This window comes from Esox lucius, chromosome 20, assembly GCF_011004845.1.
Source record: "Esox lucius isolate fEsoLuc1 chromosome 20, fEsoLuc1.pri, whole genome shotgun sequence".
Classification (NCBI taxonomy): domain Eukaryota; kingdom Metazoa; phylum Chordata; class Actinopteri; order Esociformes; family Esocidae; genus Esox; species Esox lucius.
The window spans coordinates 7,440,201-7,459,681 of NC_047588.1; the positions used below are offsets into that span (position 1 = coordinate 7,440,201).

At 42.5% G+C, this 19,481-nt stretch overlaps 3 protein-coding genes and 1 non-coding gene across 4 annotated transcripts; 3 read left to right on the plus strand and 1 right to left on the minus strand.

The window, feature by feature from the left end:
• Positions 1-6,938: 6,938 nt before the first annotated feature.
• On the minus strand, positions 6,939-6,994 carry LOC114829810. The gene has a single exon (XR_003777658.1). It is a non-coding gene; the product is annotated as a U7 small nuclear RNA (small nuclear RNA).
• Positions 6,995-7,539: 545 nt separating this feature from the next.
• Positions 7,540-11,536, plus strand: tpi1b (triosephosphate isomerase 1b). Its single transcript, NM_001304003.2, is given in 7 exon segments — positions 7,540-7,701; positions 9,297-9,420; positions 9,546-9,630; positions 9,903-10,035; positions 10,356-10,441; positions 10,660-10,747; positions 10,892-11,536. Coding segments are annotated over 7 exon segments (744 nt in total). The 5' UTR covers positions 7,540-7,592; the 3' UTR covers positions 11,011-11,536.
• Positions 11,537-12,290: 754 nt separating this feature from the next.
• LOC105028248 (zinc finger protein 583-like) lies at positions 12,291-14,913 on the plus strand. The gene is made up of 2 exons (XM_010900846.3): positions 12,291-12,530; positions 13,702-14,913. Exons 1-2 carry the CDS (start codon positions 12,362-12,364, stop codon positions 14,358-14,360), a joined length of 828 nt encoding a protein of 275 aa, XP_010899148.1. The 5' UTR covers positions 12,291-12,361; the 3' UTR covers positions 14,361-14,913.
• A 318-nt stretch (positions 14,914-15,231) lies between these two features.
• Positions 15,232-17,950, plus strand: LOC105028249 (zinc finger protein 391-like). The gene is made up of 2 exons (XM_010900847.3): positions 15,232-15,489; positions 15,774-17,950. The coding sequence occupies exons 1-2, from the start codon at positions 15,297-15,299 to the stop codon at positions 16,973-16,975; spliced, it is 1,395 nt and encodes a 464-aa protein (XP_010899149.1). The 5' UTR covers positions 15,232-15,296; the 3' UTR covers positions 16,976-17,950.
• The last annotated feature ends 1,531 nt before the right edge of the window (positions 17,951-19,481 follow it).

The following is a 19,481-nucleotide window of genomic DNA, read 5'->3' on the forward strand; positions in this document are numbered from 1 at the left end:
AGGATACCTGGTTCACACCTCACCTCATACACTCGATGGTACTGCACATCGGAATATGATTAAATGATCAGAAATGGCTATTGATATCACAAAACGTATTAGAAATTGTGGAGGGTACATTGATCCATATAAATTAAGTGCAAAGAGTGACCCAGTGTAGTCAGTCGCCTTTCCTGATGATCTTTGACCATCATCTTCTTCACTAATCTGAAATGACAGGAGGGGCAACAGAAACATGATATCTATTGTACTGCCTACACTAGGATTATCATTTGGCAAGAATTTAGGAGTAAGGCAGTGAAATACAAATTTCAACATACATTACCGTTCAAAACTTTGGGGTCACTTAGAAATGTCCTTGTATAGATCAATAAAATAACATCAAATTGATCAGAAATACAGTGTAGACATTGTTAATGTTGTAAATGACTGTTGTAGCTGGAAAGGGCAGATTTTTAATGGAATAATCAGTATCTCACAAAAGTGAGTACACCCCTCACATTTTTGCTAATATTTGATTATATCTTTTTATGTGACAACACTGAAGAAATGACACTTTGCTACAATGTAAAGTAGTGATTGCAGAGCTTGTATAACAGCGTACATTTGCTGTCCCCTCAAAATAACTCAACGCACAGCCATCAATGTCCAAACCACTGGTAACAAATGGGAGTACACCCCTAAGTGAAAATGTCCAAATTGGGCCCAATTTTCCCTCCTCGGTGTCATGTGACTCGTTAGTGTTACAAGGTCTCAGGTGTGAATGGGGAGCAGTTGTGTTAAATTTGGTGTTATCGCTCTCACACTCCTTCATCCTGGTCACTGGAAGTTCAACATGGCACCTCATAGCAAAGAACTCTCTGAAGATCTGAAAAAAAGAGTTGTTGCTCAACATGAATATGACCTAGGCTATAAGAAGATTGCCAAGACCCTGAAACTGAGCTGCAGCATGGTGGCCAAGACCATACAGCGGTTTAACAGGACAGGTTCCACTCAAAACAGACCTCGCCATGGTCGACCAAAGAAGTTGAGTGCACATGCTCAGCATCATATCCAGAGGTTGTCTTTGGGAAATAGACATATGAGTGCTGCCAGCATTGCTGCAGAGGTTGAAGGGGTGGGGGGTCAGCCTGTCAGTGCTCAGACCATATGCCGCACACTGCATCAAATTGGGGCGTATGGTCTGAGCACTGACAGACTGTCATCCCAGAAGGAAGTCTGTTCTAAAGATGATGCACAAGAAAGCCCGCAAACAGTTTAGTCCTGTGATCTGATGAGACCAAGATAAACTTATTTGGTTCAGATGGTGTCAAGCATGTGTGGCGGCAACCAGGTGAGCAGTACAAAGACAAGTGTCTTGCCTAAGTATAGGGTAACTTGAAGGGGTGTGCATAACAGTGACATGATACTGTCATAACCATGACATGACACATGAAGGAATCATTTAGAATGTTTATGAATGTTGTCATTAGGTGTCATTCGGTTGATTGTCATTTTTATGCAAGGTTGACATTGTTTGGGATGTCTTTGTTATGACAACTTGACATTAACTGAGACAAAATATCCTGTCAATGTCTTTGTTATGACAACTTGACATTAACTGAGACAAAATATCCTGTCAATGTCTTTGTTATGACAACTTTACATTAACTGAGACAAAATATCCTGTCAATGTCTTTGTTATGACAACTTTACATTAACTGAGACAACACAACCTGTTTGTGTCTTTTTTATGACAACATGACAGTAACCAAGACAACATAACCTGTCATAAACTTGGGGCTAATTATCAAACTTGAATAAACTAAATTTGCCACTATTCTGTCTGCCATGAAAGGAACTTTGCTGATCCTGAAACTGGTGCTCATACTCAGCATATTGAGCGTGCATGGCAGAAATTGAAAATGTGGAATCAAAGAGGTAATTGCACTCGTGAGTCACTGAAGATTCATCTCAAAATGATGGAGTGGCACCACTGGTCAGCCATACGCCATTATAATGGTGTCTTGGGCAGACTGTTCCATGATGTGAAAAAACAAGTCAAGTTGATATCAAAGTTTTTTGCAGGAACATAATTTGTACTGTAATTTTGTTAATGTTGATGCAGGACATCAATTCATGTAACTAATGGTTTGCATGAAGAATAGGCCAAGTAATATACATTTTTCAAGAGATAACATCCATAATCCAATTTGTTAATGTTTACAGTGCGGTAACCATTATTAATAAGGTAGACTGGCTACTTGCGTCTTCCAATAGGTGTGACGCATACAAAATATATGGTCATATTTGGGGTTGATATAACATTTTCACGGACACTTTTATATTGAAGGACACTTACTACGGTTGACCTATAGGGGGCAGTTTGACATGGTCTTGTTGCGTTCCGACTTAACGATCAAAACACCTGCGCGTTCTCGTAACTCTTTAACCCTTTGATGCACAAGCTATGCAAACCCCTTCTAATGCACAACATGAGTCAAAAATGACCCATATTCATTCCTTATGTTATTTAATGTACGGCTGAGTGTTTCTTTGCTATATCTTTTGAAATAAATGTATTTAATCATATAATATTCCAAGAACTCAATAAATATCTTGTTTTTGATTACCACAAATCATAACTTTTTTTCCTTTCTTACTTTATGAAAATAAATAGTTTTTGTATTTACTACATCAACTTTACACAAATTACCCAAGTATGCAAGTGTGATTATAAGCATAAAGACATACTATAATAATCACTTTTGTTAAAATATTTATTTTAAGTGATTTGGACCAAACAATAATACATAAAATAATAATAGTAAATATGTAAAATATAGTAGAACCTCGGATTCAGGAGGAACAGTGTGGTTTTCGTCCAGGCCGTGGAACACTGGACCAGCTCTATACCCTCTACAGGGTGATTGAGGGTTCATGGGAGTTTGCCCAACCAATCCACATGTGTTTTGTGGATTTGGAGAAGGCATTCGACTGTGTCCCTCGCGGCATCCTGTGGAGAGTGCTTCGGGAATATGGGGTCCTGGGTCCTTTGCTAAGGGCTGTCAGGTCCCTGTACGACCGAAGCAGGAGCTTGGTCCACATTGCCAGCAGTAAGTCAGACTTGTTCCCAGTGCATGTTGGACTCCGACAGGGCTGCCCTTTGTCGCCGGTTCTGTTTGTAATTTTTATGGACAGAATTTCTAGGCGCAGCCAGGGGCCGGAGGGTGTCAGGTTTGGGGACCACACGATTTCGTCTCTGCTCTTTGCGGATGATGTTGTCGTGTTGGCCCCTTCAAGCCAGGACCTTCAGCATGCACTGGGACGGTTTGCAGCCGAGTGTGAAGCGGTGGGGATGAAAATCAGTACCTCCAAATCCGAGGCCATGGTCCTCAGTCGGAAAAGGGTGGCTTGCCCACTTCAGGTTGGTGGAGAGTGCCTGCCTCAAGTGGAGGAGTTTAAGTATCTAGGGGTCTTGTTCACGAGTGAGGGAAGGATGGAACGGGAGATTGACAGACGGATCGGTGCAGCTTCTGCAGTAATGCGGTCGATGTATCGGTCTGTCGTGGTGAAGAAAGAGCAGAGCCGCAAGGCGAAGCTCTCGATTTACCGGTCAATCTACGTTCCTACTCTCACCTAGGGTCATGAGCTTTGGGTCTTGACCGAAAGGACAAGATCCCGGATACAGGCGGCCGAAATGAGCTTTCTCCGCAGGGTGGCTGGGCGATCCCTTAGGGTGAGAAGCTTGGTCACCCGGGAGGAGCTCAGAGTAGAGCCGCTGCTCCTCCACATCGAGAGGGGTCAGCTGAGGTGGCTTGGGCATCTGTTTCGGATGCCTCCGGAACGCCTTCCTGGGAAGGTGTTCCGGTCCCGTCCCACCAGGAGGAGACCCCGGGGAAGACCTAGGACACGCTGGAGGGACTATGTTTCCCGGCTGGCCTGGGAATGCCTCAGTGTCCCCCCAGAAGAGCTGGAGGAAGTGTCTGGGGAGAGGGAAGTCTGGGTATCCCTGCTTAGACTGCTGCCCCCTCGACCCTGCCCCGGATAAGCGGAAGATGATGATGATGATGTAAAATATATTGTCACATAACACACACATATCACTGATAACCGATAACACTGATATTGAACTGTAGTGCAATTGGGTACAGCACAAATTGCCATCTCAGTGCCAACATTCCTCACAAATGACAACAATATGTTTGTGCTCCTTGCAGCCAGCCCTGGTGCACTGGGAACACCAGCTGCTGACTCTTCTGTCTTTGGCAGCTGGGCAGATCTTGCACCTCTTCCTCTTCACTTGTCCCTCCTGCCTCATGTCCTCCTATGGCTGGGTGGTGGCTGTGTTTTGGTTTCTGATCCCACATCTTCCCATTGCCTCTGTAATATGCTTTTGGAGGTGTGGTGTGCTCTCCATGCATCTCTTCATAAGTGGCACGACAAGCTCTTTGCCCAGCTCCTTAATGAACAGCCACCACACATTGGTCACACCACCCATGTAATCAGGGTGTTGTGTAGGGAAGGTGTAGGCATTGAGGGGGGCAACATCCAGCACATTGTCCCAGAGCACCATCGGCCACCTCCGTGTTCTCCACTTACATGTAGAGGTGTGAACCATCTGATCCTCTGTATCCACTCCTCCTTTTGTCATCATGCATGGTGCTCAGGAGGACAACAGTCTTTCCCTTCTTCGGCACATTGCGCACCATGTTCATGTTGCCATTTAATCCAAATTCTGAGCAATTCAACTTTTCTACTGCAATTCAATTACATTTGGATGGCTCGTTCTGACGAAGAGTCCCCACGATGGTCAGATTATTCTTAAGGAGCTTCTCAACAAGAGGGACAGTGGTGGAAAAGTTGTCCATTGTGACGTTGCGACCTATGATATGATTTATGAATTGCTGTCCAAAGTAAATGTTCCTAATTGCAAACATTTACAAATATCAAAAGTTCCTATCAAATTCTGTAGTGAACATATATATGACTAACTGTTGCTACTGTTGGTCAGTAATTTCTTACCTATATGGGTGAAGGGTATGTAGAAATCATGTATGTAGAAATCATGTATGTAGAAATCATGTATGTAGAAATCATGTATGTAGAAATCATGTATGTAGAAATCATGTATGTAGAAGACATTTAATGAATTCCTGGAATATGTAATACTAAAATAGATTTATTTCAAAGATATAGCAAAGAAACACTAAATTGTGCATAAAATAACAGGGAATGAATATGGGTCATTTTTGACCCATGTTGGGCATTGTCACAGGGTGCGGGAGTAAGGAACCAGGCGCAGGCGGAATGTGGTCGGTTTTTACTTTTAATAAACAAAATCACGCACGACCAAACAACAAAAGTAAAGGGCTGACTTAAGCAGCAAAACGACTGTACAAAATGGTTCTAAAGAAACGAACATTTAGCGGCAACACACACGACGACAGCAAACACAACAATGATCTACGAATGTGGGGAGCAGAGGGGAAACATTAAAACACTTACAAATGATGTGATAGGGACCTGGTGTGCATGATTAAAGACATGTAACACAAAACAAGTCTGGGATGTGTTCATGAGTGACGGGAACTGAGAGTGCATGGAACGGTGGCGCTGCTGCTCACCGTACCTTGACAGTACCCCCCCACACAAACCCTGGCCCAAGGGAGGGGGGGCGGGGCAACACAGGACCCCCACCGGCACAAACCCGCTGAGGGGGCGGAACAGCCGAGACTAACCAGGGCGGCGGGGCGGCTGCGACAGGAGAGGGCCCCGGGGCCGCAGGGACCGGTGGAGGGTCAGGAGGCGGCGGAAGGTCAGGAGCCGGGAGAGCCGCGGAGGGTCGAGAGCCGGCGGAGGGCCAGGAGCCGGCGGAGGGACAGAAGTGGGGAGAGCCGGCGGAGGGTCAGGAGCCGGTGGAGGGCCAGAAGTTGGGAGAGCCGGCGGAGGGTCAGGAGTGGGAAGAGCCGACAGAGGGTCAGGATCAGGCTGGAGGAGGTGAAGTTGTCTAACCTGACAGACTGGGGTATGTTGTTTAGGATGTCCAAAGTCGGTTGCAGAGAGAGTGGCTGATCCCCAGGTCATGGAGTTTGTTGCACCAGCCTAGAGGTGACCATGTTGAATGCTAAGCTAAAGTCTATGAATAGCATTCTCAGATAGGTGAACCCACATCAGCATTTGTGGGTTTGATTACAGGCTCAAAAAGGCCAGAAACAAATAATGTTCTTCTGAAAGTCATCAGTCAATTATTGTTCTGAGAAATTAAGGCTACTCCATGTGAGAAATTAACAAGAAACTGAAGATTTCATAACGTTGTGTGCTACTCCCTTCACAGATATGCACAAACTGTCTCTAACCAGAATATAAATAGGACTGGGAGGCCGTAGTACAACTGAGCAGGAAGACAAATGCATGACTGTCTTGTTTGAGAAACAGACACAGCACAGGTCCCCAACTGGCAGCTTCCTCAAATAGTACCCGAAAAACACCAGTCTCAACATCAACAGTGAAGAGGCGACTCCGGGGTTGCTGTTTTAAGATAACTTGGTTTGTATCCAAGTTTTGTTTTAATATAACTTGGTTTGTATCCATAAGCTATTTTGCTTCAGGCTACTTATCAACTACATAGCATATGGCGAACCTTAGTGACACATCATTAGAAGCGATAGTTTAACCAGTAAGTAAATTAAATTCCAAACACTGTTTAAACTGTCACTGTGTCCATCCTTTGGGCCAAGTAGAATTTGCTGTTCTGAAGTTTCTACCTCCGTGCAGGGCGCTCGTCTATCCGTTGTACCACAGGTATGACATCACATTACTTTCTTCAGTTAACTGGTGAAACACTGAATTAAGAGTACAGCACTCTGTTGCAAGCTGTACTTACAACACTGTTAAGTGCTTCAAAGCTTAAATTACAAAACACCGGCATAACGCTACTTAATTTTTAACAGACTTCTGGGGGCTTCTTCAACTGAAGAAGCCTTCTAGACAAATACTAAAAGAGCAAATTTTCCAAAGAACTGTTATGTTACAAACTTAGACATACTTTTGCATCAGTGATTGAGTCAGAGTTGGCCACTATCAGTCGTACAATTTTTTTTTCTTTTAAATTAAAATCATTACGTGATAAAACACCTATTATAGAATTAGATATTTTTTTCGGTGTTTCTTAAAGTAGTTTAAAATAAAAAGAATTACATTATGCGACAAACAACGCGAAATGCTTTCTGGGTATGCAAGTCACATGCTTAATCTTGACCAATCAACGAAGCGAATTCCCCCCCCCCCGATTGAAGAATGGATGCTTTCGATTTAACATGCCCGGCTCGCAGTCTGAACTGAAATGACCTTTTCTTTAATAACATATTTTACCTAAATATTTTGAAACCGCAATTATAGGCTATTGTATTTTCAGGTTTCCAAAACAACACATTCATATTACAGGTCAAATAGGGAAATGCTTTGGCGGGCGTGTCGTGGTTTGACCAATAGAACACAGGGAGAGGTGGGGTTAAGTTGCTTGTGATTATAAATACAGTAAATTGCTCACCAGTGGTCGCTCTTCTTCCCGTTTGTTGTTTGGTTTGTTCGAAGGTCGAGAAACAGCAATCATGTCAAGGAAATTCTTTGTTGGTGGTAACTGGAAGATGAATGGAGACAAGAAGAGTCTGGGTGAAATCATCAATACCCTAAACTCTGCCAAGCTCGACCCCAACACAGGTGCGTACTTCTGGATAGCTTCCCTTTCATGTCTGACTTGTTAACACTGATATTGTTTAACTCGGGTTTGTCTGGTGTGATCTTGGTGATTCTCGCTTTTACGCTAGTATAGGAAAATGCTGCCAAGGAAAGCGTGAACCCGAGTGCGTTTTTCAGACAGGAGTACACATTCATATGGTAGACTAACTGAACTGGCGACATTTGGCTACTGGAATTTTTCCATGAATGGTTCAAATTACGTTAAAATTGTCAATGCTTATGCACTCACAATGATGACATTCATGTAGTAACAATCAGCAATGTATAGTATAAGTGCTCATTTTGGTAGGAGCACCTTAATGGTAATTTCTAATCGGGGTAATCCATTGTGCGACTGGGGATGAATGACGTGCCAAGTTCATTTTTTTCTGTCAGCGGGGGTGCGTTCCGAAACGCACGTAGCCACAGTCTAACGGGGCGAAACGATGTTGATCCGTGCTGCACATTCGTGATCCTGGATCACTATTAGAACAGTGCTTCCTTGTTGGAATACATTGTTCAGGCTAGTGTTTAATGTACAACACAGGCTTGCTATTTTCACCAGCTTTTCGCAATGGAAGCGCATTTTGTTTCCGAAAGCTTCGTAAAAGCAGCACATGACAACATTTCAAGGCTATAGATGCCTTGTAATTTTTTTTAAATGTAATCTCAAGGGGTTTTCAATTTCCTGCCAACGGAGTGCGTAGTAAGTTCGTTTAATAAGTTCCGTGTAATACCTTCGGTGTCTTTGGACTTCACCCCAGAAAGATCCACCCCTTCCGTTCAATCTTGTCTACCAAACACTGACTCGCGCGTGAAACAGACGTAGCATGTGCCTGCTGCAAATGTCTCAAACGAGGCTTTTCCCATTTGTCTACAGAAATGTAAAATTACACCCATCTCACCCCCTAACCGGTTTTGTAAATCTGTGGTGTATTTTAAAGTATCTTCTCTGAGGTTAACCTTTGAAGTTAAGTTCCTGTTTGACACCAGCAGAATGTTAGCATGTGAGCAGCCTCTGAGCTGAGTTCCAGTGACCTTTTGAAGGTTGAACTTGGACCTTTTTGCAGCCGGGACTGACTGTCTTAGCCGGCATAAGTGACATTTGCTGAGGGAGTAGTGACTGTAGAGGTTTAATATAGACACATAACCCAAAGCTACAGTTACATCGCTAATGTCAGTGTCTGGCCCTGGGTTTGTGGTAACACTGCAGTAGACTATTGGCCTGTGCAAGCAGCACTGTGGATCAAATGGGACTAATCAAGCCTCATGTGGATCCTTAGGCCTGTGGTAGTTGGTTGCACTTACATTGATAGTAGTGTGAGGCACTACATGAGCTATCCAGTCAGCTGTTGCCTCTACACTCAAAGCCGAGCATCTCCCACTGATATGACATGTTGTTGGCATTACATGTCCCTATTTCAGTGTTTTCAAAAAGTGTTCCTGTGACGTCCACAAGGATTTGTTGGTAAATCCTAACTCACTTGGCCTCCATGGTATTACTTTAACCTTGATGCATGACTGAGTGAAATAGCAGTGCAGCGGGTGACAGTTTTGGTTCTCCCTCTGCTTTGCAGAAGTGGTCTGTGGTGCCCCATCAATCTACCTAGATTTTGCTAGGTCCAAGCTGGACCCAAAGATCGGAGTGGCTGCGCAGAACTGCTACAAGGTTGCAAAAGGTGCCTTTACTGGGGAGATCAGGTAATGGACTTGCCCTCTAACACACACTAGTGACTTTAGAACGATACAAATTAAACCACAGGGCCTACTTGTACTTTACGCCCATTCCCTCCATTTATGCCCCCCTCTTTCTGCCCTTCTCTCAGCCCTGCGATGATTAAGGACTGTGGTGTTAACTGGGTTATCCTCGGCCACTCAGAGAGGCGCTGGGTCTTCGGAGAGACCGATGAGGTAAACATTACATTGTCTCATGACCAGACTCGAGGAGCAGTGACTAATCTGTTAAATGATTGTCATCCCCATTATTTAATGGTCCTGTGTCCTGTGTGTCTTAATGGTTTTGTGAGCAGGGCCCTTGCAATGCCAGGGTTGTGGGTTAAATTCCCTCTGGTGACCAACTAAAGTTTGAACATTTAAGTCTTAAAGCTTATGACATGGAGTGAAAGTAGAGGAAAATGACCTCCTCATGGTCTGATGGGATTGTTGCTTGTGTGTATCGACAGCTTATTGGTCAGAAGTGTGCCCACGCCCTGGAGAATGGCCTAGGTGTCATTGCCTGCATTGGTGAGAAGCTGGACGAGAGGGAGGCAGGCATTACAGAGAAGGTTGTCAACGCACAGACCAAGCACTTCGCAGGTACTGTTGAATATATTCCTAACTCATAATGTTACACTATCAGGGACTATGACATTCTCTGCCAGGACTGTTTCCTTTGGGTTCAGAAATATCATTATGATTAAGTGGGGACCTGATCCTTGAGGTGTTTCTTTGGAAGTATGGCCACTGATCAGTTCTTTTTTTACATGAACTGCAAAGGCCTGCTCAGAATTTGAATGTGGAATACAACCAGCTAATTCTCAACCTGACTTGTTGCATTTCACATTGAAGCGTTTGGAGTGTTTTCCATATACATGACTGTAACTGCAGTTCTGTGGTGGTGTGTGTTATTTTGACAGACAACATTAAGGACTGGTCCAAGGTTGTGCTCGCTTATGAGCCCGTCTGGGCCATCGGGACTGGAAAGACCGCCTCCCCGGCTCAGGTGAGTTTAATTTATTGTCATCAGTCGTTTTATGACCTTGAGGGATGGTGATACACTATCAGATGGGCCCGGGCTGAAAGCCTGGCTCTTATGCTTAATGCATTATAGAGCCAAATGTTAATTTGGTATTGGCAATCCATGAAGTAAAAATGTGGGGACATGCTGGACTTTGAAAACCCATATTCAAGTTTCTTTCCTGTATTCACTTTGTCCATCAGGCTCAGGAAGTTCATGACAAACTTAGGCAGTGGGTTAAGGCCAACGTGTCAGCGGAAGTCGGCAACTCTGTCAGGATAATCTATGGAGGTGAGGACTCTTACGCTTCGCTTGAAACTCTTGCGCTGTTAAAACACGGCCAGCGCTGTGTTGTGGTCGCCCAACAGATCCAATTCAAGTCAGCTGTCGGTGTATGCAGTGGTCTCATTCTTCTCGTTTCCCCGTTCTCGTCAGGTTCCGTGACCGGGGGCACCTGCAAGGAGCTGGCCAGCATGGCAGACGTGGACGGTTTCCTGGTTGGCGGTGCCGCGCTTAAGCCGGAGTTTGTTGACATCATCAACGCCAAGCAGTAACAATCCTACATGGAAGCATCTGAGGCCGATTGTATCCAGATGGACACCCCCCCCATCAACTCGAACTCTTAACCCTCAAACAAGCCCCCCTTTTTTTTATTCAATGTATGTCATTTGCCTGTTGCCTTTTTTGGTTATGCATTTCAAAGAAAAAGGGACAGGTTGACGTGTAATGTAATGCACTGAAGAGTTGGCGCCCTTGAGATGCTGTGGGTTTGTCTACTGAACTCATCCAGTGTTAAAGGGGACCGCGCTCAACAATCCTGTGGTGGAATGACAAAGTTTACACTAATGTATAAAGTGTCAAACTTAGCAAAGTCAATCGGATTCACTTGTCTTTGTAATATAGTGGATGCTTTGTGTAATTGTTGTATCGTGTATATTCCTTCCAGTTAAACGGATCACATGCTTTCTCATTGGCTATTACGTCAAACAGGGAGGTGTCATTACATGTCAATTGTTTGTCATGGCTGATTGGTTAGAAGGGGGAGAGGGCTAGGTAACACTGTAATAAAAGGTTTGAGTCTACTTGCTTGCATCTTATTAAATTGTCAGTCATTTCCACAAGGACACAAGACCATCAGTCCTCAATACCAAGGCTGCATTCCTACATGGGTATACAGCCATGCATTTAACTCATGTTATTACTGTTGTAGTCTGGTATGTTCAGGTGGTCATGCAGATGACCAATATCCCATTAAGTGCACTAGATGGTGCAAATACACCAATATCCTTACATTCCTCGTTTTGCTGGCCCTTTCAAACTGGGTCAAGTCAAATTTACTGGGACATAGAGACACATGTCAGCTTAATAGGACCGCCTTTTGCATTCTTGCCAAATACGGAACTTGCTTGCAATGCCACGCAGTCCAAATTTGATTGTAGCGCAACCAAAAATTAGTTTGAGTAATTTGGAATGGGTATACTAAAGAAGATTGCTGTGCTGTGATGTTTGCACAATATGTAAATTAAATGATCCCACTGATCTGTTTATAGAGAGTTGAGGTGTGCACTGGAAGTACCTAATGGGACTCAAACCCAAATGGGTTTTTTTTTTGTTCAGTTTCTATAAATGTTAGGGCTATGCAAGGAATTGGTTTATTTTTGGGGTGCTTTTACGTTGTATTTATTGTGAGCTCAAAATAAATTCAACAGTAGCAATTTCTAGCATACAAGCTGTCTTTCTGTATGCTTGACTACTGACACTATCACATTGCTGTTTTAGTTTATATCATTACGCTGACAGTACCTTTATTCTGAAATGTAAGAAACTACGAAAGACCGGAAATGAAAACGTGCTTTGTTTACGTTGGTGAATGAGATAGCAGCTACTCCATTAGCACTTGTCAAAATGTCGAAAATAGAGTTGCTGAGATTGTTTCTCAACGAAAGATTGACAGCTGCTGCTGAGGAGATATTTGGGACGATTGAAAAAACAATTGTTGAGTACCAGGAAGAAGTTTCCCGCACAAAAGAAGAGAACAACCGTCTACGGAGGCTGCTAAGGTTACAAAAAACAGGTTTGGGACAAACCGCTTATGGGAACTACAAGCTATCGCTAATGATTTGTTACTGCTGCAAGTATGTCGTTGGCCAACGGATTAATTGTTGATGTGAAGCTCATCTACACTTACCCTTTTACCGATTGCATTGACCAACATGGTCCGTGAGAGCTGCCCAAGGTACTTACTTGACCTCAAAGTAGTCTGTGAGTCAGCGCTGCATTTGATATTTAAGCTACTCAACACGTTAAATTCTACACATCCTTCCCAGAAAAATCCCAAAAGGCATCTTTAAAAATTAGCCTACTATGCAGCACCGCTTCACAGGATACTCTGATGACAAGAAAGTCCTTTATCCTCGAGGGTTCGTTTAACTTTAGTTACCGGCATTCTGTGTCACGTTCTATTCTGAAATTAAAGCTGCTGGCTGGTTTCAACTGTCTGTTTTCCGCATGGACTAATCTATCGTGCCATTCCGGGGTCCCGTAGAGGGCAGCGCATCTGGGTTTGGGAAGTAATCAAATATGGTTGCCTTGCTTAGCCACGCTACAGCAACTCCTTGTGGCGGCTTGGTCGCCTGTACTCAGTCAAAGTAGAAGGCAAAACAATGCCTTCCTTCTGGCCCAAAAATTCTGTTATAGACTTCCTGGTTGAGCGAACAGCATGATGTGAACAAGAATAGCGTCAGATGTGCTTTTGAAGAAACATCTTGTTCAGTGACTGTCTCATCCACTGGGAGTTTCTGTGGTGGAACAGGGACTTAATCACAAATTGCATATCTCAACATTTGTTTGAAAAAGTGTAAATAACTAAAAACAAGCGTATTAGCATGTATACCTAGCTTAGGGACAATAACCCTCTGAAAGTGTGTTCTTCTCTCTGATATGAACAATGCTTTTCCATGTTTCCAATGCAGTACTGCAAGTGATGCCTGTTGGCGTACAGACAAAGCACTGGGGTTCTTAATATCTCCCACCCGACCAATTGAATAGCCAGTAAATGAGTTACCGTCTACAGGGTGCATGTTCACCGCACTCATTAGGTTTCATCAAAGCATCAAAAATCACATGGGGTGGAGGTTCACATTTGTCACTGATTGGCAGGTGTTTGACTTTAGGCAACCCGTGGCATTCCTCAGTGTTATGTTGCTATTTTTGTTGTGACAATTTATCCATTCTCCCTTGCGCAGCCCCCCAGCCGCTCACTGTCTCAGACGAGGAGGTGCTACCTGACCAGCAGCCCTGCGAGCAGAACTGGAGGCCAAGTCTCGGTCAGGAGGACCCAGAGCCCACACAGATTAAAAAGGAACAGGAGGAACACAGGACCAGTCGAAAAGAAGAGCAACTTCAATGGCTCGAGTCTGGTACCAAAGACTTCTCATTCAGTCCCTCCTGTTTGAAAAGCAACTATGACCAGACACATAACCCAACTCAGTCCTCACACCATGACCAAATAGGAAGTGAGGAGAACCGACAGAATGTGGTCCAGTCCTCGTACCTTCACCAAATAGAAAGTGAGGAGGACGGAGAGAACCCGGCCCAGTCCTCATACCTTTACCAAATACAAAGTCATGAAAATCGAGATAAACCATGGCAATGTCGTGTTTGCGACAAGTGTTTCAGTAACATTCATCACCTCAAAGCACACGTGAGGAGTCACACAGGAGAGAGGCCATACAAGTGTCCTATTTGTCGGAAATGCTTCATGACAACAAGCGCTTTAAATAGACATCAGACAATCCACGCTGAGGGAAAACAGTATAGTTGTAATTACTGCGGCAAATCTTTCAAATGGATGAACTCCCTGGGAAGACACATAAGGATTACTCATGAAAGGGAGAATATATGACATTTTGTAGGTACATTGTGTTTGGAGAGGGCAGCAATTGATATGAAAAAGTTACATAATGTTTATTTTTTAAACACTGTTGTCATCTATAGACAGGTTTAGGGTATGTTTTGGTCTTCTGTATGTCCAGGGAAGTGCATTATTCTATATAAAAATATATATATATTACAGGATGTGGAAATAATGTGAATCCAAGTGAACAATTATTATTTTTTGGCTATAAATGCTGATCAGAAATAAGGAAGATCAATATGCATTATTTGTATAAAATCTGAATAATAAAGTGAAAATTCAGGCCTAGACTGTATTGTGCAGAATGATTGTGTAGAAGCATTGTTTTAGTGTTGTTTCTGTTGTGTAATGCGACATCCCATCTGTTGGGTCCTCTACTCTGTGTCATTACTGTTGTGAAGAAAACAATTGAATATGCTTAGAATCTTTTCGGGACCCTGCCCTTTCTAATGTGCACACGTTAATCAACACCAGCTATGTTATCGTAGGCAGTGTGTGCTTTGGCATCCTACTTATCAACAAATAAATGCCTGATATCTTGTCTATTGATTGAGTGTTGCATGATTAGTGCCTAAAATTCGAGGAGCTTTATCTAGGACCTCATCTGAGCGCAGCGGACACATAAAAAGTAATATTTCGTTTGACACGTGATGTTCCTAAAAAAAAAAGACAGCTGTCAGTGCCCCCTACTCTCCGGTAGGCGGCAATACTGCAAATGTATTAGCCGAAGTTTACGACACTAGCTGTTGAACTATTATTCTGAAGTCGTAAAAAAAGTAGATGATTCGGAAGTACTTGCTGCTTCTTGACTACACTCATTGTTTGAAGTGAATGGTTGTAAACTGCACATTAAATCTGTTACTGGCGGAAGTGGTCGAAACAGTACATATGGTATTTAGCCATTTGTAACATTTGGCAAAAAAAATGTCTAAAATACAGTGGTTAAGAGTGTTCCTCAACCAGCGATTAACAGCGGCTGCTGAGGAGATATTTGGCGCAGTTGAAAAAACAATTTCAGAGTACCAAGAAGAGGTTTCCCGTTCGAGAGAGGAGAACGACCGTTTACAGAAGCTTCTTGAAACCGTTGTTAAACCTGAGATCAAGTTAAATAAAACTGGTTTGTAAGATATTTTATTGAACTGACTATTCAACCAATAAAATGTGTTAGTAGTTTCGTTTAATGATGTTGGTGTTAACAAATGTAGCGGTATGGCTAGACATTCATGAAGTACCCCGTGCCCGTGCCCGTGCCCATGTTAGGACCCCCCCCCCATCCCAATCATTATTTCCCTATTTGTGATGTAAATGTAACTTTTCACAGTTTTCAGAACAGATTTTTATGAAATTCTTCAAATGTAAGTCCACTTTTGTTTTACATTATGCCCTTTTATCTCCTTCCAGACTTCCAGCCACTCTCTGTTTCTGAAGAGCAGGATATCCCTGAAGTGCAGCCCTGTGAGCAGGAGTGGAGCCCCAGGCTAGGACATGAGGACAGCGAGCCTGTACAGATAAAAAAAGAGCAGGAGGAACTCAAAAAGCAACTTCAGTGGCTGGAGACGGATACCAGAGAGTTCATATTTGATCCTGTCTGTGCAGTTGATTACGATCAGACCCCTGCGCAGTCCATGCAAATCCAGAGTGAAGAAATTAAGGAGAGAGGTTGTCATTCGAAAATATTAACTGGACCGATGAAAACAGAACCTGACGGAGAGGATTACAGACTATCAGAACCCGCCTGTTCTGCAGCTCCAAGTCAAAACAGTGAACACGTCCAAGGGTCGCAGGCAGCCCCAAAGCCCCACAAACCAAAGGCACCAAGACAACAAAAAAGAAAACGGATTTACAGCAATGCAAATGGCATGAAATGTACTCCTAGTTCTTGCAAAGTCTGTGGGAAGTCGTTTCGGTACAAGCTTCCTTTTTTGAATCACGTGCAGAGTCATGCGCATGTGGAGGATAAAGAGCGTGTCTGTGGCATTTGTGGAGCCCTCCTAGGCCCCGGGGAGAGTATGAAAGCTCACCTCCAGACTCATGTTGTGGATGACACTGATCCTGAGTTTTGTCAAGTCTGTGGTAAAATGTTCACCACGAAGCTTAGGCTGAAAAAGCACATGAGGGTTCACACAGGAGAGAAACCGTACCGCTGCGAGGATTGTGGCAGATGTTTCAGTGATGCGGCCAATCTGATCGGACACAAACGGACTCACACCGGTGAGAAGCCGTACCGCTGCCAAGAATGTGGCCAAGGGTTCACTCAAAGCGGACACCTGGTTTTGCATAGGCGGAAACACACGGGGGAGAAGCCGTATCTCTGTCCGGTTTGTGGGAAAAGTTTCAGCACCAGATCCAATTACACAGGACACATGAGAGTTCACACTGGAGAGAAACCGTACCACTGCCATGATTGTAGCAAATGTTTTAGCAACACGGCTAATCTGAGAGCGCACCGGAGGATCCATACGGGGGAGAAGCCATATCGTTGTGATTACTGTGGCAAAGGATTTGCTCAGAACGGGAATCTTAAAATGCACATTAAGACCCACAGGAAAAAAATGTTACAGGCTCATTCCAGTATGACACTGAAGAGCACCCAAATTGGGTGAAAAGAAACTCGGTCCTTCTGTGACTGTGGATGTTTTTGCCAAGTGGACATTTGGAGTGTTTATAAGAAAGGTACAACACAGTCGCAGGGTTGCATTTCTGCTGGAGAGAAGGTTGATCTGAATCACCTTAAAGTGCTTATGAGGATTCCCACATGGCGGTCAGATGCCGTGCAAGTGTTCTGCAGAAAATGTTACATCAGTAGTGCATTAACTAGTCATTGAACAAGTCACATTAAGCACTTATGAATGCCTACAAACTTTTCTGTTGGCCACAACCTTTATGGGAGTTTGATGAATACATGTCTAGGTGTTCGGAAAAGGGGCATCAGACAAAGTATTTAGAGGTCATCTGCTTTTGGAGGAGATTGTGAGTACACACCCTTCCTGAAATAGCTCTTGGGTCAAGATATCACTGAACCAGAGTTGTGAGCAGGGTTGAAAAGTACCACATTGCACTCATCGCTCTAGGAGCATGACATCCTTTCCCACAATGCAACATACTAACAGGAAATGAGACCCCCGCTCCATATTTGCTCCATTCAATTTAGCACCACTGAGCAGGCTATGTCTGAATCTAAAGAAGGCTGAAGAAATTAAAACTGCAATGATGATGAGCAAAATTGGATCAGGACAGATGGATGCTAATCCAATATTTCTGAAACCCGTTCCGCGCTCTAGCCAAATTACGCACACATTGCTCACCGCTGCTCCAACATACTCCCACCTGAAACAGCTAAAACCTGCAGAACTTAAATAACAAAAAGAAGAGTCCCTGCTCATTACTCTGACACAGGAAACACATTTTAGTCGATGTCCTCTGTTTTGTGCTCTTTTGTATTGAGAGTAAAACAACTTTTTAAGTCATACATGAAATCTGTTCAGGACTCTGTTTTAATTTATCTGTCAAACTTTTCCAAATGTTTGCAACTTAATGCCTTGTGACCAGCAGAGATTAATACATTTATGCCAAATGAATACTTTTCTATTTCATTGTGTATGTATTGAGAAATAATATATGTTCCAGATGCATGTGCTATCATCTGAAAGGTCTGTAATTATTTTTTAATCTTGAAGCCATTTATCTGAGCATTAAGTGTTTATTTGTTTGAAACTAAACAGTATATTACTTAATTAAACACCAGTATGAATGAAAAGTTACAAAAACTTTCTTTAATCGCTTTGGTACTATTTTAAGTATGTTGGGATTTTTCAAACTCTTACATTTATAATCATTGATTGTATTTCCATTTGGTTTACAGACATCTTTCACCACACAGACATTGATCCGAAATCTAATTTGTTTGGATGATCAAATTTGTGCATTGGTTTAGTCAAAAAAACACAACTCAGTTGAAAACCTCTCCATTTACTCAATCTAGCAACACGTTAATCCAACAGCAAACAATGCATGACATGTTTCAGAATGAACCTTTGAAATGCTGAAGGTAATCAGCTTAACCATTTCCATTTTATGCAACACAATTCCTGTACACTACCAATCCAAATGTTATCATTTTCATAATTCCTATCCCAAGTATAATAAAAGGTGTGATCAATGAAAACATCTACAACAATTCATGTGAAAACTTATTGGCTTTCTGTCTTAACAAAATACAACAACCAAAAAGTACAGTAATGATAGAAACGTTTAGCAGTAACTAAATGTCTTCTTATGTATTCATCCACATCACACTGCTTGTTTCTGGACTTTTTTTCACCTTTTTTCACCAAATTAAGTCATTAAATTATTATCAATTAAGAGTGGTCAGATTAAGTTATTGTAAAAAGTAACAAAAAAGCTGACATCAAAGGTAATATGACCATTACATTCTGCAAGTACTGTCTTAAAATGAAACCCAAATTTCACTGTCTTGTATTGTGTGATTACTCAATAGAAAATTTTGTAATTTTGTAAATCCAGTCAGTATTTTGTTTGACCTCCCTTAGAAAGTAAAACTGAAGCAATTAGCATTAGTAGACTGTATTTTTCTAATACTGAGAGTTTTCTATCTGCAGAGGGTCATATTTTTCTTCACAGAGTGTTTTGTCATATTGAAAGATTAACTAAAAAATCAAGCTTGATGAAGATTCTCCATTGAGCTGGATTTTTTAGACCAAGACTAGGGTTAATCTGTGTCTGCAAAACAGGCCCAAAGTCTTTTCCAGTCAGTCAGGTTCCAGAGAGTACAGCAAGTTGAATCAAGATCTACAATGTCTGTTTTATCGTATTAATGTTACATAGTTTTTTTTCGTGCAAGTCAACATTATTGCCCATATATATAGTAGCTTTAAACAATGTTCTCAGTACTTCAGTAAAGTAAACATACTTTCCAGAAATCTAGAATGTGTCAGATTAAATTGCTGTTATGTTAATCGATTTAGCATTTTGTTAGGAAGTTGCAAAATGTTATTGAACACGTAACAGAACAGAACCAGTTCCGTTTAAAACATTTGTTTTTTACAAATCCTTGCATACATCAATCAATCAATCAAATGTATTTATTTA

Coding starts and splice junctions, on each gene's coding strand:
- LOC105028249 (XM_010900847.3), top strand. CDS start 15,297: ATGTCTAAAATACAGTGGTTAAGAGTGTTCCTCAACCAGCGATTAACA. Junction 15,490..15,773: donor GATCAAGTTAAATAAAACTG/GTTTGTAAGATA, acceptor ATCTCCTTCCAG/ACTTCCAGCCACTCTCTGTT.
- LOC105028248 (XM_010900846.3), top strand. CDS start 12,362: ATGTCGAAAATAGAGTTGCTGAGATTGTTTCTCAACGAAAGATTGACA. Junction 12,531..13,701: donor GCTAAGGTTACAAAAAACAG/GTTTGGGACAAA, acceptor TCCCTTGCGCAG/CCCCCCAGCCGCTCACTGTC.